Below are 13,719 nucleotides of genomic sequence, written 5' to 3'. Positions count from 1 at the left end.
TGGAAGTGTAAGCCGAATAAACCCTTTCCTCCCCAACTTGCTTCTTGGTCATGATGTTTGTGCAGGAATAGAAACCCTGACTAAGACAAACAGCAATGTGGAAGTGTAAGCCGAATAAACCCTTTCCTCCCCAACTTGCTTCTTGGTCATGATGTTTGTCTAGAAGTCACAGTACTCAGGAAGGAGAGGAGCTACTGACAAGGAGCAGGAGATTTTGATTATACTTATTCCTGAGTAAGTAAGTGTGCTTTGGGAGACAGTTCATTTAATTAGACCCAAGCAAGCACCTTCTCTCTGTTGGGCATTGCCTAAGGGCTAGGTATATTCAGTGAGCCAAATCAAGCTCCTGCCTTCATGGAGAGTGTGGGATAAGAAGGTGGAGCAATGAAGGAGTCTACCAGGCTATCACTGAGCAGACGGTGCAGCAGCCATGTTCAAAGCCTTGAAGGAAGTAGCCAAAATACTAGCTAAGGGAAATCAGTGAGTAGTTAGATGTTCTGCCTTGAGATGTATAAGCAATCATGGCTCTTGAAATAGTAAATAAGTAGCATTGGTTATGTTTTGGTCATTTGATAAATGCTTATATATTCATTTCTGCCTCTTCATCTAGGAACAACACCCCCCCAAAAAAGAAACAAACAAACAAGAAACAGTAAAAATGTGGTGTCCTTGAGGTTCCTAACGCATATGCTTCTGGTCTTGGCTTTTGTGTCCAACACATTTCTATATAATTTTGCCACTTCCTCTCTCTTTCCTCTTCCCACTTTTTTCATCCTGCTCTGCATCTTCTTTTTCTTCATTTTCCTGCCTTTTTTTCTGTCTTCTTTTTCCTTTATCTCAACAACAATCTTATTTTGTCATTGCTATTTATTCCCTGTGGGAAAGTAGGTCCATTTGAAGTAACCTCTCCTCTACTGGAAAGGAGGGACAGGGTAAGTGTGTCTGTGGAAATAAGTGTGACCTTTTGGTATTTTAATTTATTGAATGGCTGGCTGGATAGACAGATAGATAGATAGGTAGATCTGTGTGGCCATTTTTCAGTAAAGCTAGTTCTTATTCCTGCTAAGCATCTGGAACAAGGCACAACACCAGAGTCTGAAATCCTTTGGTGAACCTGTGGCATTGTTGCTGATTAGCATTTTTTGAGTGAAAAAAATGTAGGTCATGGGCTGGAGCTGAAAGAATGGCCAGCATCATCATCTGTGAAACTGAGACTTATTTAAACCTTTGAAAGGCAGGGACCTGTGCCAAGAATGAAAGGGAACAACAGACAAATAATTAAAACATGAACCTTGCTCAGAAGAAATAGAAGTGGGAAAAATACGCACACATGATTTTTTTTCTTTCTTTTCTTTCTTTCTTTCATTTTTTTTTTTTTTAGAAAGGGGTATAATGTATTGGCAAATGATGTGCTGGCATATTTATGTATCACTTGGAGGGTAAGGAGGACCTCACAGAGGAACTGTCTCTAGCAGCAAGATGAATTGGATAAGCACACAAGTACTGGTGGCTCAGTGGACCTGGGATAAACTCTGTTGCCTGGGTTGCTCTTTATCTTGTGGGCTCAGCCTCTTGAGTTGCTAGCATTATAGATGTGTATTTCCATGGCCTACCTAGACAGAGATGATGAAAGAACCAGTGTAACTTGGGGAGGAGACTAGCATTTTGGGATTTCTCCATTTCTGTGACCAAAATCCCATTAAAAACATGATTGTTAGGCTGGGGGAAATGGTCAGGAATGAAGAAAGACATGGAAATGATTAGGGGTTAGAGATGGGTCAGTGGCTAAGAGCACTAAATGCTCTTCTAGAAGACCCAGCTTCAATTCCTATCATCCATATGGCAGCTCACCACTGTCAGTAACTCTAGTCCCAAGTGATCTGATGCCCTCTACTGGCCTTCTCAGGCATTGCATGCATGTGGTACAGATAACACATGTAAGCAAAGCACCTGTACACATTGAATAACAATGGAGAGGAAAAAAAAGGATGATCCCTAGAAAGGACCAGGATCAGTATAGCTCGAACTGAATAGTGGTGGTAGTGCCAGAGGATAAAGGGGAGGAGGGAGTTTTGTTCTGTTTGGGGATAGGAATGTCTCGAGCATCTTTTTTAGGCATAGGGAGAAAGGATTTTGAAATTACTGTGGTTATGAAACCCCTATTGATGCGCTAATAGTTCTAAAGATAGGGGATGGATTGTAATGAAACATGAAGGCAGAACTGTAGCATTTGCTATGGACCAGCAGCTTAGAGCAGGCCATCAGAGTCAGTAGAAAATCAAGCAGGCCTGCAGAAGACTACATCTGAAAAATCTGATGCCGGTAGCTACTCACTCTGTTCTCTGTCCTGTAAGGTGCTGTTCAGAGCCAAACTGGAGAACAAGACGAACAGCAGCTATGGGAACTCCACATGAAAGAACGCAGGCAGAGAGAAGAACAAAGGCATAATGAACGGCAAGAAGCTTTAGAGAGGGAAAGAAGAGAGCTGGAAAAACTAGAGCAGGAGCGGGTAATGCGTCCCTTAAATCTCTGTATACATTTCTCCAGTGGGCATGGCACCTTTAGCAGGTACCTTGAGCTCAAGGCTGGGAGCCAGTAATGCTGTGAGATCAGAGAAGCAGCAGGTGACCTCAAAGGCATTCTCTTTCCCCTCCTGTCGTGCTCCTTCTGAGCAACTTGGTTTTGAAAAGACATTCACATGTATTCTCATCTGTTGTATACCTTCCCTCTGTATGTGCACTCCAGGAGAGCCAGCTTGCCAGTTGGAAGAACTAGGGCAAGAAGGTGCATCTAGTCAATCTACAGTGGCGTCTAGGCACACACAGCTTTTCTACCTCCTCCTTGCCGTTCTTGTTCTGATTTTAGTGCTAGGCAGATGGATTACTCTTGGCTAGTTAACATGCCTTAAAAATGTTTCTTGGCCTCCTGGTTAATCCTTTTCTTCCTTGAAATGACATTTTTGTCTGATGATAGCAATGTCTTTAATTTTAAGCACTTTCTCTGGTATGCAAGTTATGCTACCAGAATAAGGATCTTATTCATATGATTTTTAAGACTGAGAAGCTTATAAACTATGTTCATATATTTCCTCTTTTGCCGCTGGTCTGTTTCTAGAGGATGATTGAAGAGTCACTGAAGATGGAGATGGAAGAAGAGTCACTGAAGATGGAGATGGAAGAAGAATTAGAAAAGAGTGTTCAAGACCAGAAAGACAAATCAGCTCATTGTGAAAATACTTTAGAAAAATACATGAAAATTATCCAGCAGAGACAGGAAGAATCAAATGCAGATAAGGTGCCTATGCTGTGGCTAGCAGTCAGATGGCAGAGGGGAGGGGAGGCACTGGGGCCTTGAGACATGTATTCTCTATTGAAGACACAAAGATTAAAGACCATAAAGTGAATACTTGAAATAGAACCAGGATTCTGTAATATATATATATTACACACACACACACACACACACACACACACACACACACACACACTGTTGACAAAATTTGAGCCTTAGTTTAGGTAAAACATTGAAGAGATTCTAATTTTTAATTTTGTACCTGATAGGATGTTTTATTTGATGTTTCATTGAGTTATAGATTGTGAAACATTTTTTCTGTCTGGATTATGAGTACTGAAAATACATGCTATGTATTATTTTGATGTGCTTGCTAAGTTTCACTTTAAAGAGGCTCTTACATATGTTTCCAAAATGATTATTAGAGAAATCAAAGTGTACTATTTCTTGGCCTTTTTTTGAAGTTAACTTGTTTCAAAATTCTTCTTTCTCCATCCTGTGTCAGAGCTCCAAAAAATCAGGCAAAGAATGCTCGCTAGTGGACATGATGATGCCTAGTGACAAGGATGAAAGGTATGGCTTCCTTCAAACATGTCCCTCAGGCAAATCAGTATTGCTCATGTTGCCAGATAGAAATGATCAGATACTTGAGCTTGCCTTAAAGAAACCATTGGATTAGTAAAAATTACTCCTTTTGAAAGTTAGGTATGAGCCGGGCGTGGTGGTGCACGCCTTTAATCCCAGCACTCGGGAGGCAGAGGCAGGTGGATTTCTGAGTTCGAGGCCAGCCTGGTCTACAAAGTGAGTGCCAGGACAGCCAGGGCTACACAAAGAAACCCTGTCTCAAAAAAAAAAAAAAAAAAAAAAAAGAAAGTTAGGTATGATAGTATATTCTGGTAATTCCAGCACTCTGCTACCTGAGACAGGAAGATCAAGAGTTTGAAGCTAGCTTGGGCTACATAGTAAGACTCTCAAAAGTTATGAATTTAAAAGGGATGGAGATTTACTTCAGTTAGCAGAGTGTTTAACTAAAAGGTAGAAGGTAGAAGTCCCCGGGTTCAATCCCAGACACTCATAAACAGGGCATGGTACCACATGCCTGTAATTCCATTACTCAGGTAGAAGCAGGAGGTATTTAAAAATTTCAGGTAAGTTTTGTTTACATAGGCTAGCCTGAGACACAGGAGACCTTTATTAAAAAATAAAACAACAAAATAAAAAGCCACTGGCCTCAAAAAGTCGATTGTGATTTGACTTGTGAAATTGACCCTAATACTAATTGTAAGTGAGAGTAAAAACACAACAAGAAAGGAGTAGAAGATCTGAAGATCTAGAGCAGTGCTTCTCAGCCTTCCCAATGCTGTGACCCTTTAATATAGTGCCTCATGCTGTAGTCACTCCAAGCAGGAAGTTATTTTCATTGCTACTTCTTAACTGTAATTTTGCTACTGTATGAATTGTAAATATATGTTTTCTGATGGTCTTAGGTGACCCCTGTGAAAGGGTTGTGACCTATAGATTGAGAACCTGATGATGTAGAAGTTGGCATGAATTTTTTAAACATCTAATTTTTCTCTTTAGTTCTCCAGGATTTTCTCATGAAGAACCAGATGACATGTGGTAATAACATTAGCAGTCTAGTTTCTCACAAGAAGTCACGTAATATGTGTTCTTGTTTTTCTGTAATTAAAGTTGTCAAAAAAACCTTTGTGTATTGTTTTTAACATTGTTTTAATTTTGCACCATAATGTATGAGACAACAGTAACAGAGTCAACTGAACCCTTCCTCCACCCCTTTTATTTTTGGAGATAAGATCTCTGTGAAGCCCTGGCTGGCCTTGAAGTCACAGATTCACCTGCCTCTGCCTCCCTTTGAAGGCATGCACCACCACACTTGGCCCATGTAGTCCCCTAGCCATGGCATGTATTCATTGTTTTAAAATGACATTCCTCTCTCTGGCTTTGTCTTAAGTTACATCTATTTGAAAACTTATCTTGTCACCTTCCAGGCTTGCATTTGCTAAGTTTAAGCTGTGTGCCTCCTGCTCCACACTTGGGCTATAATGTGTAAAACAGGAAGCCATCCTCCCAGCACAGTTTTCTCCCTGGACATGAACACAAATCTTTTCATTGTAATGTCTATAAATAATATTTTGCATCTGGTGTGGTTAAACTTGTAGGTCCTCCAGTATTCATGTTTGAACCCTAGTGTGATGGTATTAGCTGGTGGGCCTCTGCGGCGTGATGACATGAAAGCAGACCCTCCTACATAGAATGAATGAGAGCGCAGCCATCCCTTTCAGAAGTACCAGAACTTGACACTGTACAAGCCACGGCCTGACTCTTACCAGACACTGAACTTGCCAGCGCTTTGTTACTGAGATTCTCTGTTTCCAGAAAACCCCAAAGTTCTATTCTTTACTCGTTACCTTGTCTAAGATTATTTCTGTAGCAGGAGTAAGCCAGCATCTTTACTGTAGAATCCTTTAATCTTATTTATAATGGATAATGGGTGAACTTGTTGATTTTTAAATATTTAGGTTACTAAATATTTTAAATAAATATTTTAAAATATTTAAAATAAAAAGGGAACTTATAACTTTGACTTCTTTTTTTTTTAAACCCTCCAAGACAGGGTTTCTTGGTCTAGCAGTCCTGGCTGTCCCGAAACTCACTTTGTAGGTCAGATTGCCTTCATACTAATAGACATCTGCCTGCCTCTGCTGCTCAAGTACTGGGACTAAAGGTGTGTGCCACCACCTGGCTCATTTCATCCTTTAAAATGTGTGTGTGTTGAAACCAGAGGTAATTGGAAAAACCTGTGTCCCCCAGAGGTTCCTATGTTTGATGGTAGAATTACTGTCAAGGTTACTTGTGGTTTTGTTAAAGCACTCTAGTATTTATTCAGGAGGCTTATCCAGTGACACAATGCAGCCTGAGCAGACGGTGCTAAGTGAGACAAACTTCATTACATTGGAGCTCCTGCTCGTTTCCCTGCAGTGTGTGAGTGAAGGGGAATGATCCAGAGGCAACTCCTCATTTAGAGGTGGTGTGCCCATAATGCTAAAGGCACAGCCTCACTAAGAAAGGTCAGGTGGAGACCAAATGCATAATCATCCTGACAGTGTTATTTCAAGTTAGAGAATGAAATCCCAAGACAAATTTAGTGCTGCTGCTTAAAGAATTAACTTAGAATTAGATTTCATTATATCCCCAAATATACCTTTCCCCCTAGACTTTGGCTTATAAGTCAACAGTTTATAGACCCTTATTAAAGTTCCCCATTTTTCCTTTGCCCAAGATTAAGCTGTGTATGTGTCAATCCTGTAGGTAGATGGCTTTTTATTGGAGAAACTAGTTAGGAAAATTCTGTGCTTTTCACACTCTTAAGTGCTAGTAGCATTTTATACAAAGTACAGCTCAGTGGGCTACAGTATTTTCTCAATTTGCTCTTGCTAAAAACATTTTGTGTGTTTGTGTGCATGTGCAAAATGAAACCAGTAGCAGTCTTCCATGGACTATATGTCTCTACCTATGTAAAATCTTGGTGATGTATATTATTTTAAAAAATGACACCGTACCGCGAACAGAGAAAGATAGGATTTATGTATGGTAAAAAGGCAAGCGAATGAAGCTATAATTTTATTTCATTATTCTTTAGTACATCCACAACTATTTCCACCTAAATAGATCTTTAAAATAAGCATACACAAGTATTGACTATTATCTACAAATATTTATTGTAACACTTGAATAGAACTACAGGAAGCCCTTGGCACTGATAGAAAATATTGATTCACTGTTAGGTTACAAAAATTTATACATAGCAAAATTTAATGCTCTTTACATAAAAAATATTAGACTACTTCAACAAAACTTTCAAAAGTTCCTGGCAATAGCTACCAGAATTAGAAAAGTAAAATTAGGCTTTAGACACTGCCTCTTCTAGAACACTGGACTCTTAACAGCACCTCCACTGCTGGAAACAAGAATTCTGTCATGCAACAGGAAAACAAAACACTAAGCTATCTTGGAACAACTGTTCTACACAGAAGAGAGCGTCTCCCAATTAAAAGGAATCCAATTAGGCGTTTCTCGGCATTAACCAAAAGAAAAAAAAATCCAAATGAAATATTATAGTTGATGTTCAGTTTTAATAGCATCTTGATAAAGGTATGCTTCCTTTCATTTGAATACATTTCTGCACATGTATATGTTTTAAAATCCAGGAAACAGCCAAACCACAAGTTAACTCTTAACATGAATATACATAGTTAACCCTATAGTATGCAGCCCCTTTGAAAAGCACTGATGCACCCCACAGTTATATGGATCATTCCAGAAAGAACAACACAAAACTTACCATCACTAATACCCAGTACCTATTAGTCACTTAATGTTCTGGAACACAATGAGTTAGAAGGCAAGTTTCTTTTGAAAATGGCTTAAACTCAAGCAGTTTTCTTGCTGAATATCAAACATTATTATTCCAGGAAATTAAGACTTAGATAGGAAAACAATGAAATAAATACCAACCCTAATTTAAATTACTTATGTATTAAAGTCTATAAAAGTAGAAGGTCAGAGGTCTGTGGTCAATTTGCAGTTAGGTTTTAGATAGTTGATATGAAACTGTAAACTCACTGTCCAGACCACTTAAAAATGGTTTAGAATGGTAGTCATTTTAACAAGGTAACACTTCTTAAGAAAGATATTCATGGAACAAAAAAAATCTATGTAGGAATTTTGGGTTTCTGGTTATAATATAAATGATTAGAAATTGAAAGCAAATATTAAGGCAGAGCTGACATTTGTTTCCAAACAAGAATAGTGATCACCAAATCCTCACTCCCATTTTGTTCCCATGTGATCGACTGTGAAGCTGCTTTTGCAGAGCTCGGGTCAGAATCCAGCTTCTGCACTGATAAATTTATCATAATTGCAGCTCATTTTCGTATTACTAAAAGTTAGGTTTCTGAGTGGCTTGGGAAACGAATGTGTGAAACCATGAGGGTGCTGATTTTTAAGTTTGGAAGAATCACATTATCTTTGATGAGCCAAAGGTTAATAAAGGTCAGTTATCAAAAATGAACTTCACACTGATTCTATTTTGATAACACTTGAGGACAGGTGGCATATGTAAATCTAGGGTCATATCCTTTGATACTGGCATGCCATAGGTCCCCAGTAAGGAACATGATGTGATTCTATCCCGTGTTAAAACTGCTCTAGCAGTTAACTGGACATGCCACGACTTTGCAAAGGATGAATGGTCATTCTGTCAAGTGTTGCCTTTTAAAATGGCTAACGTGAAACCTCCAATATTTGTTCTAAAGAAAATGATTTACCCACTGGAAGGTTTTCCTAGAGATCCACCCCAGCAGTTTGAGACAGACAGTGAAATGTTGGTACGTCTACATTAGTTTGGTGGGATACACATCTGTACTGCAGAGCAGCTGTCTGATGATGTGTCAGAGCTGTAAATTCATTGGCTGACACGCTCTGGCAAACACTTTTAAGTGTAAGAATTGAGTTGTTCTTTTGACCGAGACTGGATATCTTGCAGTTCCTGTTCTTCCTTTGCTTTGATATCCTGGTAAGCCTGCATTTTGCTTGCATCCTTTAAGTAAGCCCAGTTAGAAGACAGTATCATGAGGAAGTGGATCTGGAAAAGAAGGGTGAGCATGATGGCTAGTGAGCATGTGAGAAGGCAAAGCGAGCTGCTAGTCAGATTAGACGGATCAGCTGGAGAAGGGCGAGGGTTATTCGCTATTAATACTCTTCTGCTGGCAGAGCTGGCAGACACGGAGCATGCTCTACTAGTTTGCTTCATAGTAGGTTGAAGAAACGTTAGTATGCACATATAGTGAACTTGGGAATAAAATGACCAAGTTATTGTTAAGAAGTAAAAATGAAATATATGACAGTGTTTTTCACCATTTTGAGAGTAATTTTAAAAGACAAATGCAAAAGTTCAGAAACATGTTGCTTTTTATGTTTAAAAATGTGGAGCAAAGACTTATCTGTGGGTAAAAAAAAATTCCCCCAAAGGCCTACAAAGTGTGAAAAATGTTCATTTTGAGTAAATGACTATAGAAGTATATATTTACCATGAAGAAATTAAATGAATGTCAAAACCAAAATTAAAAGTATGAAGTCTATATGTTAACAATTTTTTAGCAACGAAAACTATTTTCTCCTTTTTATAACTGCCAGTATTTCATTTCCTCTAAGTTCATTTCACATAAAAATCCTTATCATTCTTTATAGTTCCTATGGCATACACATCCTTCCCATGTATTTTCCCATTGCCCGAAGCAAATCTACACAGCTCAGTTTCCTAAAAGGCCACATTCCCTTCTCATACCATACTTCCTTCTCAACGTAGATGAGACCTTCAACTCTGGGCCCAACTTCTCTTCCCATTAAAATCTTACATGTAATTTAAGAACCTAGTTATGAGGGAACAGTTGCTATGCAGCAAGACAATTTAAAGTTACCAGTTTTGTGGGTTCTAAAGAAGTGATGGTGTTGTATCAAAAATATGTAATCTTTTTTTTTTTCAGAAAAATCAAATGGGTGATACCCTTCAAATTTTTATCTGGCCTAACTTGGCATCTATTTGGTAAGGAGCCAACGATGTGCTATAAAATTCTTTAAACTTAATTTTAACTATACTTGCAAAATCTTTTCTAGAAAGATATGACAAAATGAAAGCTAGGTTCTAACTTTCCTCCTTTGGCACTCGTTCTCTTTCCCGTCACTAAGGCTGGTTATCAAGCAAGCAAAACTAACGGAAAAGACAGGTGTGTCAAGGTATTAATATTCCATTGAGAGATACTGACTGCTCAGAGTTTAAGGTCAAGAAAATTATTTTTCAAAGGATGCTTACCGGAGTCAGTAAATAACAATCCTTTTCAAACTGTGGGAATAGCCAGACCCCATTCTTTTGTAATTCACATACAGTAAGTCCTATTTAGTCTACCATGCAAAGTGAGTTAACTAAAGCTATTTACAAACTACTGTAGCAAAACTGCAGAAACCTAGGCTCCGCTTTAGTCTGGAGTGTCAGTGGTGTTCATGCTACAGAATTGAGCTCTCCTAAAATAAAGCTCCTTATTGACCTTATGCAATTTAGAACTTAGTGCAGCAGTCTTCTCGACTCTTAAACTTCAAAACCGCATAGTTATATGTAGTAGCCATCATGTAGATCAGCTGGTGGAAGAGAACAAAACAGAGCGGTAAGATACAGGCAGTGAGGGTTGATGGTGTGACACCTCTAAAACTGGACAGGGATAAGTGCCAGCTCAGTCTGAGGGGTTTCTCCCCACCTTCTCAAAGCAGAAGAGTTCTCTCGTCTAGCACATGCCTCTTTTCTGAGCACACATACATAATGGAAACCTTTGACTCTGCCCTCAGTAAGCTTATTAAAAAGCCTTGGATGTATTTCAAGAATAACAAGATAGCAAGCTGGGTCAGCAGTATGAGAGATGAAGCTCAGTGCCCTATTTCTTCTTTCCCTCATCTTTCCCAAACTGCCTGCTCAGCAGCAATTAGTCTTCCTGCCTGTTGCTCAGCCAAGAGAACAGGTCACGACCATGGTGAATTCATGGGAAGGAATGACTTAATGCTTAGGAAAACTGAGAATGGGTCATCCTCAAGCAGCTGAAATCTCTTTGGTCTCCCAACCTACTAGTTTTCTACAAATCATAAACCAAGCAAAACAAACATGCATGCAAGCCTGTTTGCTTATAAGTTGATTCTCATTATGTGCAGATTCCAAGTTTGGCAACTTGTAAAATATGTAATCACCAAACAAGTATTTCCTCAGCCATGACTAGGCACGTTCAAAGCACTTAAGGATTTGAGTGCCCTTATGTGCACAGTCCCAGCTGAGGTCTACTGAAGTGATACTTCGCTGCACTTGTTTTGCACCCACAGTAAACAAGCATCCAGCACCACATTTGCTAAAATAGTTCCCAAGAAAGGTGTGCAAGTGCCTTCCAGAGATAATGTGCATGACAGAACCTTTAGGTGGGCATGAGTGATAGTGCTGTTGCCCATGAACTCACTAGTAATGTACCAACAGTATTAGCTAAGGTGTCTTACACTCAAATCTACATGGGAGGACATGGCCAAGAACCTACTCTATTTCCTCCAGCAGGCTGTGTTCAATATGTACAACTTAGCATTTATATTGCCTTTATAGAAGTTTATTTCTGCACATAAGGAGATCAACTATACATTACCTTTCTATTTGGAAGTCAATATTTCTTTGCAGAGAAATGGGCAGTGCCTCACAAGAGTCTCTGTCCCTGAATGAAATCATGGAACTAATTGCTAAATGCAATAAGGCAACATGCTATGCCTAGTCAGCAGGTGTTGGTACCCTCTCTTCTTTCCAGTGTCCAAATTGCATCAGTCGGTGCCAAGACAGCCACTAGTACTTCCTGCAAACTAGACATTCGGTAAGTTTACAGAGGGAACAGTTAACCACAGCAGGATACACAGATCCTTTGCTTCATCTGCTGGTAAAAGCTGAAAGGGAAACCTGTGGTTCCGAGGTAGGGAAGGAATGCTACACTAGGGTGGTTCTGGGATACTCACCAGGGCAATGACGGTGGCACCAGCTCCAGCACAAGCCACAATGAACAGGTGATACGACATGTAGAACTAGGAAAGAATAGGGCTCCATGAGCATTTTGTGGGGCAGGAAGGGCCTTAGTAAATGTGTTCTGGAATGATGCTTCACTGTCCTTCACAGTTACTGGCTGCCAGCCTGGGCACAGACCCACATGCCCTTTGAGCCTTGGATGCATGTTACAATCACTGTGGGAACTTCAACCATGGATATAGTGTAGTCCCTTGATGACTGTAATGTGCACCCAAGGTTAGGAGGCTCTGCTCTGAGCCAACAGTCCATGTTATGACTATACAAACTGACAAGCCAGATAGGGTAGATGCAGATCGTTTCTATAAGTTGATGCTTTCTAAAAACAGATCATTGTCTTAAATGTACATACTCCCACCAGTGCATTGAAGACTTTTGTTTCATAAACAGTTATAAGCCCACAGCTGACAAATACTTTAGTGTTAAGAAAGTTTGATTTCAAAGTGTTAGGGCATATTGCCAAATAAGGACTAAAAAGAAAAAAATAAGCACTTATCACAAGTTGTTCTGGAAATATGAATGATTAGCTCTGGCCTCTTACTAAAAAAATCTGACACATGCACATATTTAGAATACCTTGTTTTTATTATCATTTTAAATTGTATTTGTGGGTATGGATGTTTTATATGCATATAAAATATATGTGTACCACATATGTGCCTGGTGTCCTTGGAAGACAGAAGACCATTTTGGGTCCCCTGGGACTGGAGTTAACAGGTGGTCGTGAGTTGCTATATGTTGCTATATGGGTGGTGTGAATGGAACGTGGGTCTTCCTGAACAGCACCAAGTGTTCTTAACTGCTAAGCCATCTCTCTTCTTTCCAGCCCCAGACCTTTGTTTGTTTTTCAAGGCAGGGTTTTTCTGTGTAGCCATAGCTGTCCTAGAACTCACTATGTAGACCATGCTATCCTTGAGCTCACAGAGATCCACCTCTGTGGATCTCTCTGGAGTGCTGGGATTAAAGGCAAGTGCTACCATACCCAGCCAGCCCCAAACTTTAAAAAACAAAAAACAAAAAACAAAATAACTTGGAATTAACTTTCATTTGCCTGTGAGACGTGTTCTTTGTGAAAACATTGCCAAAAATCATGTCTCAGATTTTTAGATTTGGGATCACAAACTATTGCAGAGAGGAAGAGCCCATTGCCTTAAGGATGCCTCCTAAATGGGCTAGACCATCCGAAATGGATATCGTTATTGTAGGTGGGAAATGAAGAGTGATGGTTACATAGTGTTCCACTGTTCCACAGTTTACGTGGAAGCCCTTCCTTTCAGAGCACGTTGGCCATTATCTAGAGGCCTGTTTCTCAGCTTAGGTTGTAAGTCACCAAGTGTGTGAGTCCTCAGCTCTGCGGCATGGTTACCTCATTTGTGTTGCAGATGTTCTCCAGGGCCGAGCCACAGATTTTGCCTGGGAATGCATTCCAAGGAATGATACCTGCAAAGTGAACCCCAACAGAATATGAGTGAAAGCTGTAGTGCCCAGTGGCTTGGCTTCAGTTTAGGTTGTGTTTTGTGGTGCTGGTGCTGGTGCTGGTGGTCCCTCCCATCCCCAATACTAGGACCTTTGCATATGCTAAATACACATTGTTATAATCCCAGCCCACCGCATATTCTCAGCAGACCTTTCCATTCTAGATTCTAATTACAGTTGTTAGCTATGTTCCTTTTCAATCGAGGTACCCAGTGTCTGCAGTTCAGGCAAGGCAGGACAAAGAATAAGCAAGAGCAAAGTTATTCTAGTTCATGTGAGAT

At 39.8% G+C, this 13,719-nt stretch overlaps 2 protein-coding genes across 12 annotated transcripts in view; one reads left to right on the top strand and one right to left on the bottom strand.

The window, feature by feature from the left end:
- Positions 1-5,774, top strand: part of Ofd1 (OFD1 centriole and centriolar satellite protein) — a 49,098-nt gene extending 43,324 nt beyond the window's left edge. For all 3 annotated transcript variants that reach the window (XM_029473384.1, XM_021153615.2, XM_029473383.1), the window contains 4 exons: positions 2,355-2,509; positions 3,115-3,294; positions 3,797-3,864; positions 4,873-5,774. In XM_029473384.1, the coding sequence (XP_029329244.1) occupies positions 2,355-2,509; positions 3,115-3,294; positions 3,797-3,864; positions 4,873-4,915 (446 nt within the window). In that variant the 3' untranslated portion in view covers positions 4,916-5,774. The remainder of the gene's footprint in view (positions 1-2,354; positions 2,510-3,114; positions 3,295-3,796; positions 3,865-4,872) is intronic.
- A 1,125-nt stretch (positions 5,775-6,899) lies between these two features.
- Gpm6b (glycoprotein M6B) overlaps positions 6,900-13,719 on the bottom strand; it is a 148,919-nt gene continuing 142,099 nt past the window's right edge. For 3 of the 9 annotated variants that reach the window (XM_029473201.1, XM_029473196.1, XM_029473200.1), the window contains 4 exons: positions 13,329-13,402; positions 11,899-11,964; positions 10,416-10,506; positions 6,900-8,956 (listed from right to left, as the gene is read on the bottom strand). In XM_029473201.1, the coding sequence (XP_029329061.1) occupies positions 10,426-10,506; positions 11,899-11,964; positions 13,329-13,402 (221 nt within the window). In that variant the 3' untranslated portion in view covers positions 6,900-8,956; positions 10,416-10,425. Of the gene's footprint in view, positions 10,507-11,898; positions 11,965-13,328; positions 13,403-13,719 lie in introns of all 9 variants that reach the window. The other 6 variants (XM_021152802.2, XM_029473195.1, XM_029473199.1 and 3 more) reach the window with 2 other exon arrangements.

This window comes from Mus caroli, chromosome X (genome assembly GCF_900094665.2).
Source record: "Mus caroli chromosome X, CAROLI_EIJ_v1.1, whole genome shotgun sequence".
Taxonomy (NCBI): Eukaryota; Metazoa; Chordata; class Mammalia; order Rodentia; family Muridae; genus Mus; species Mus caroli.
This window is presented reverse-complemented; position numbering and strand designations above follow the sequence as displayed.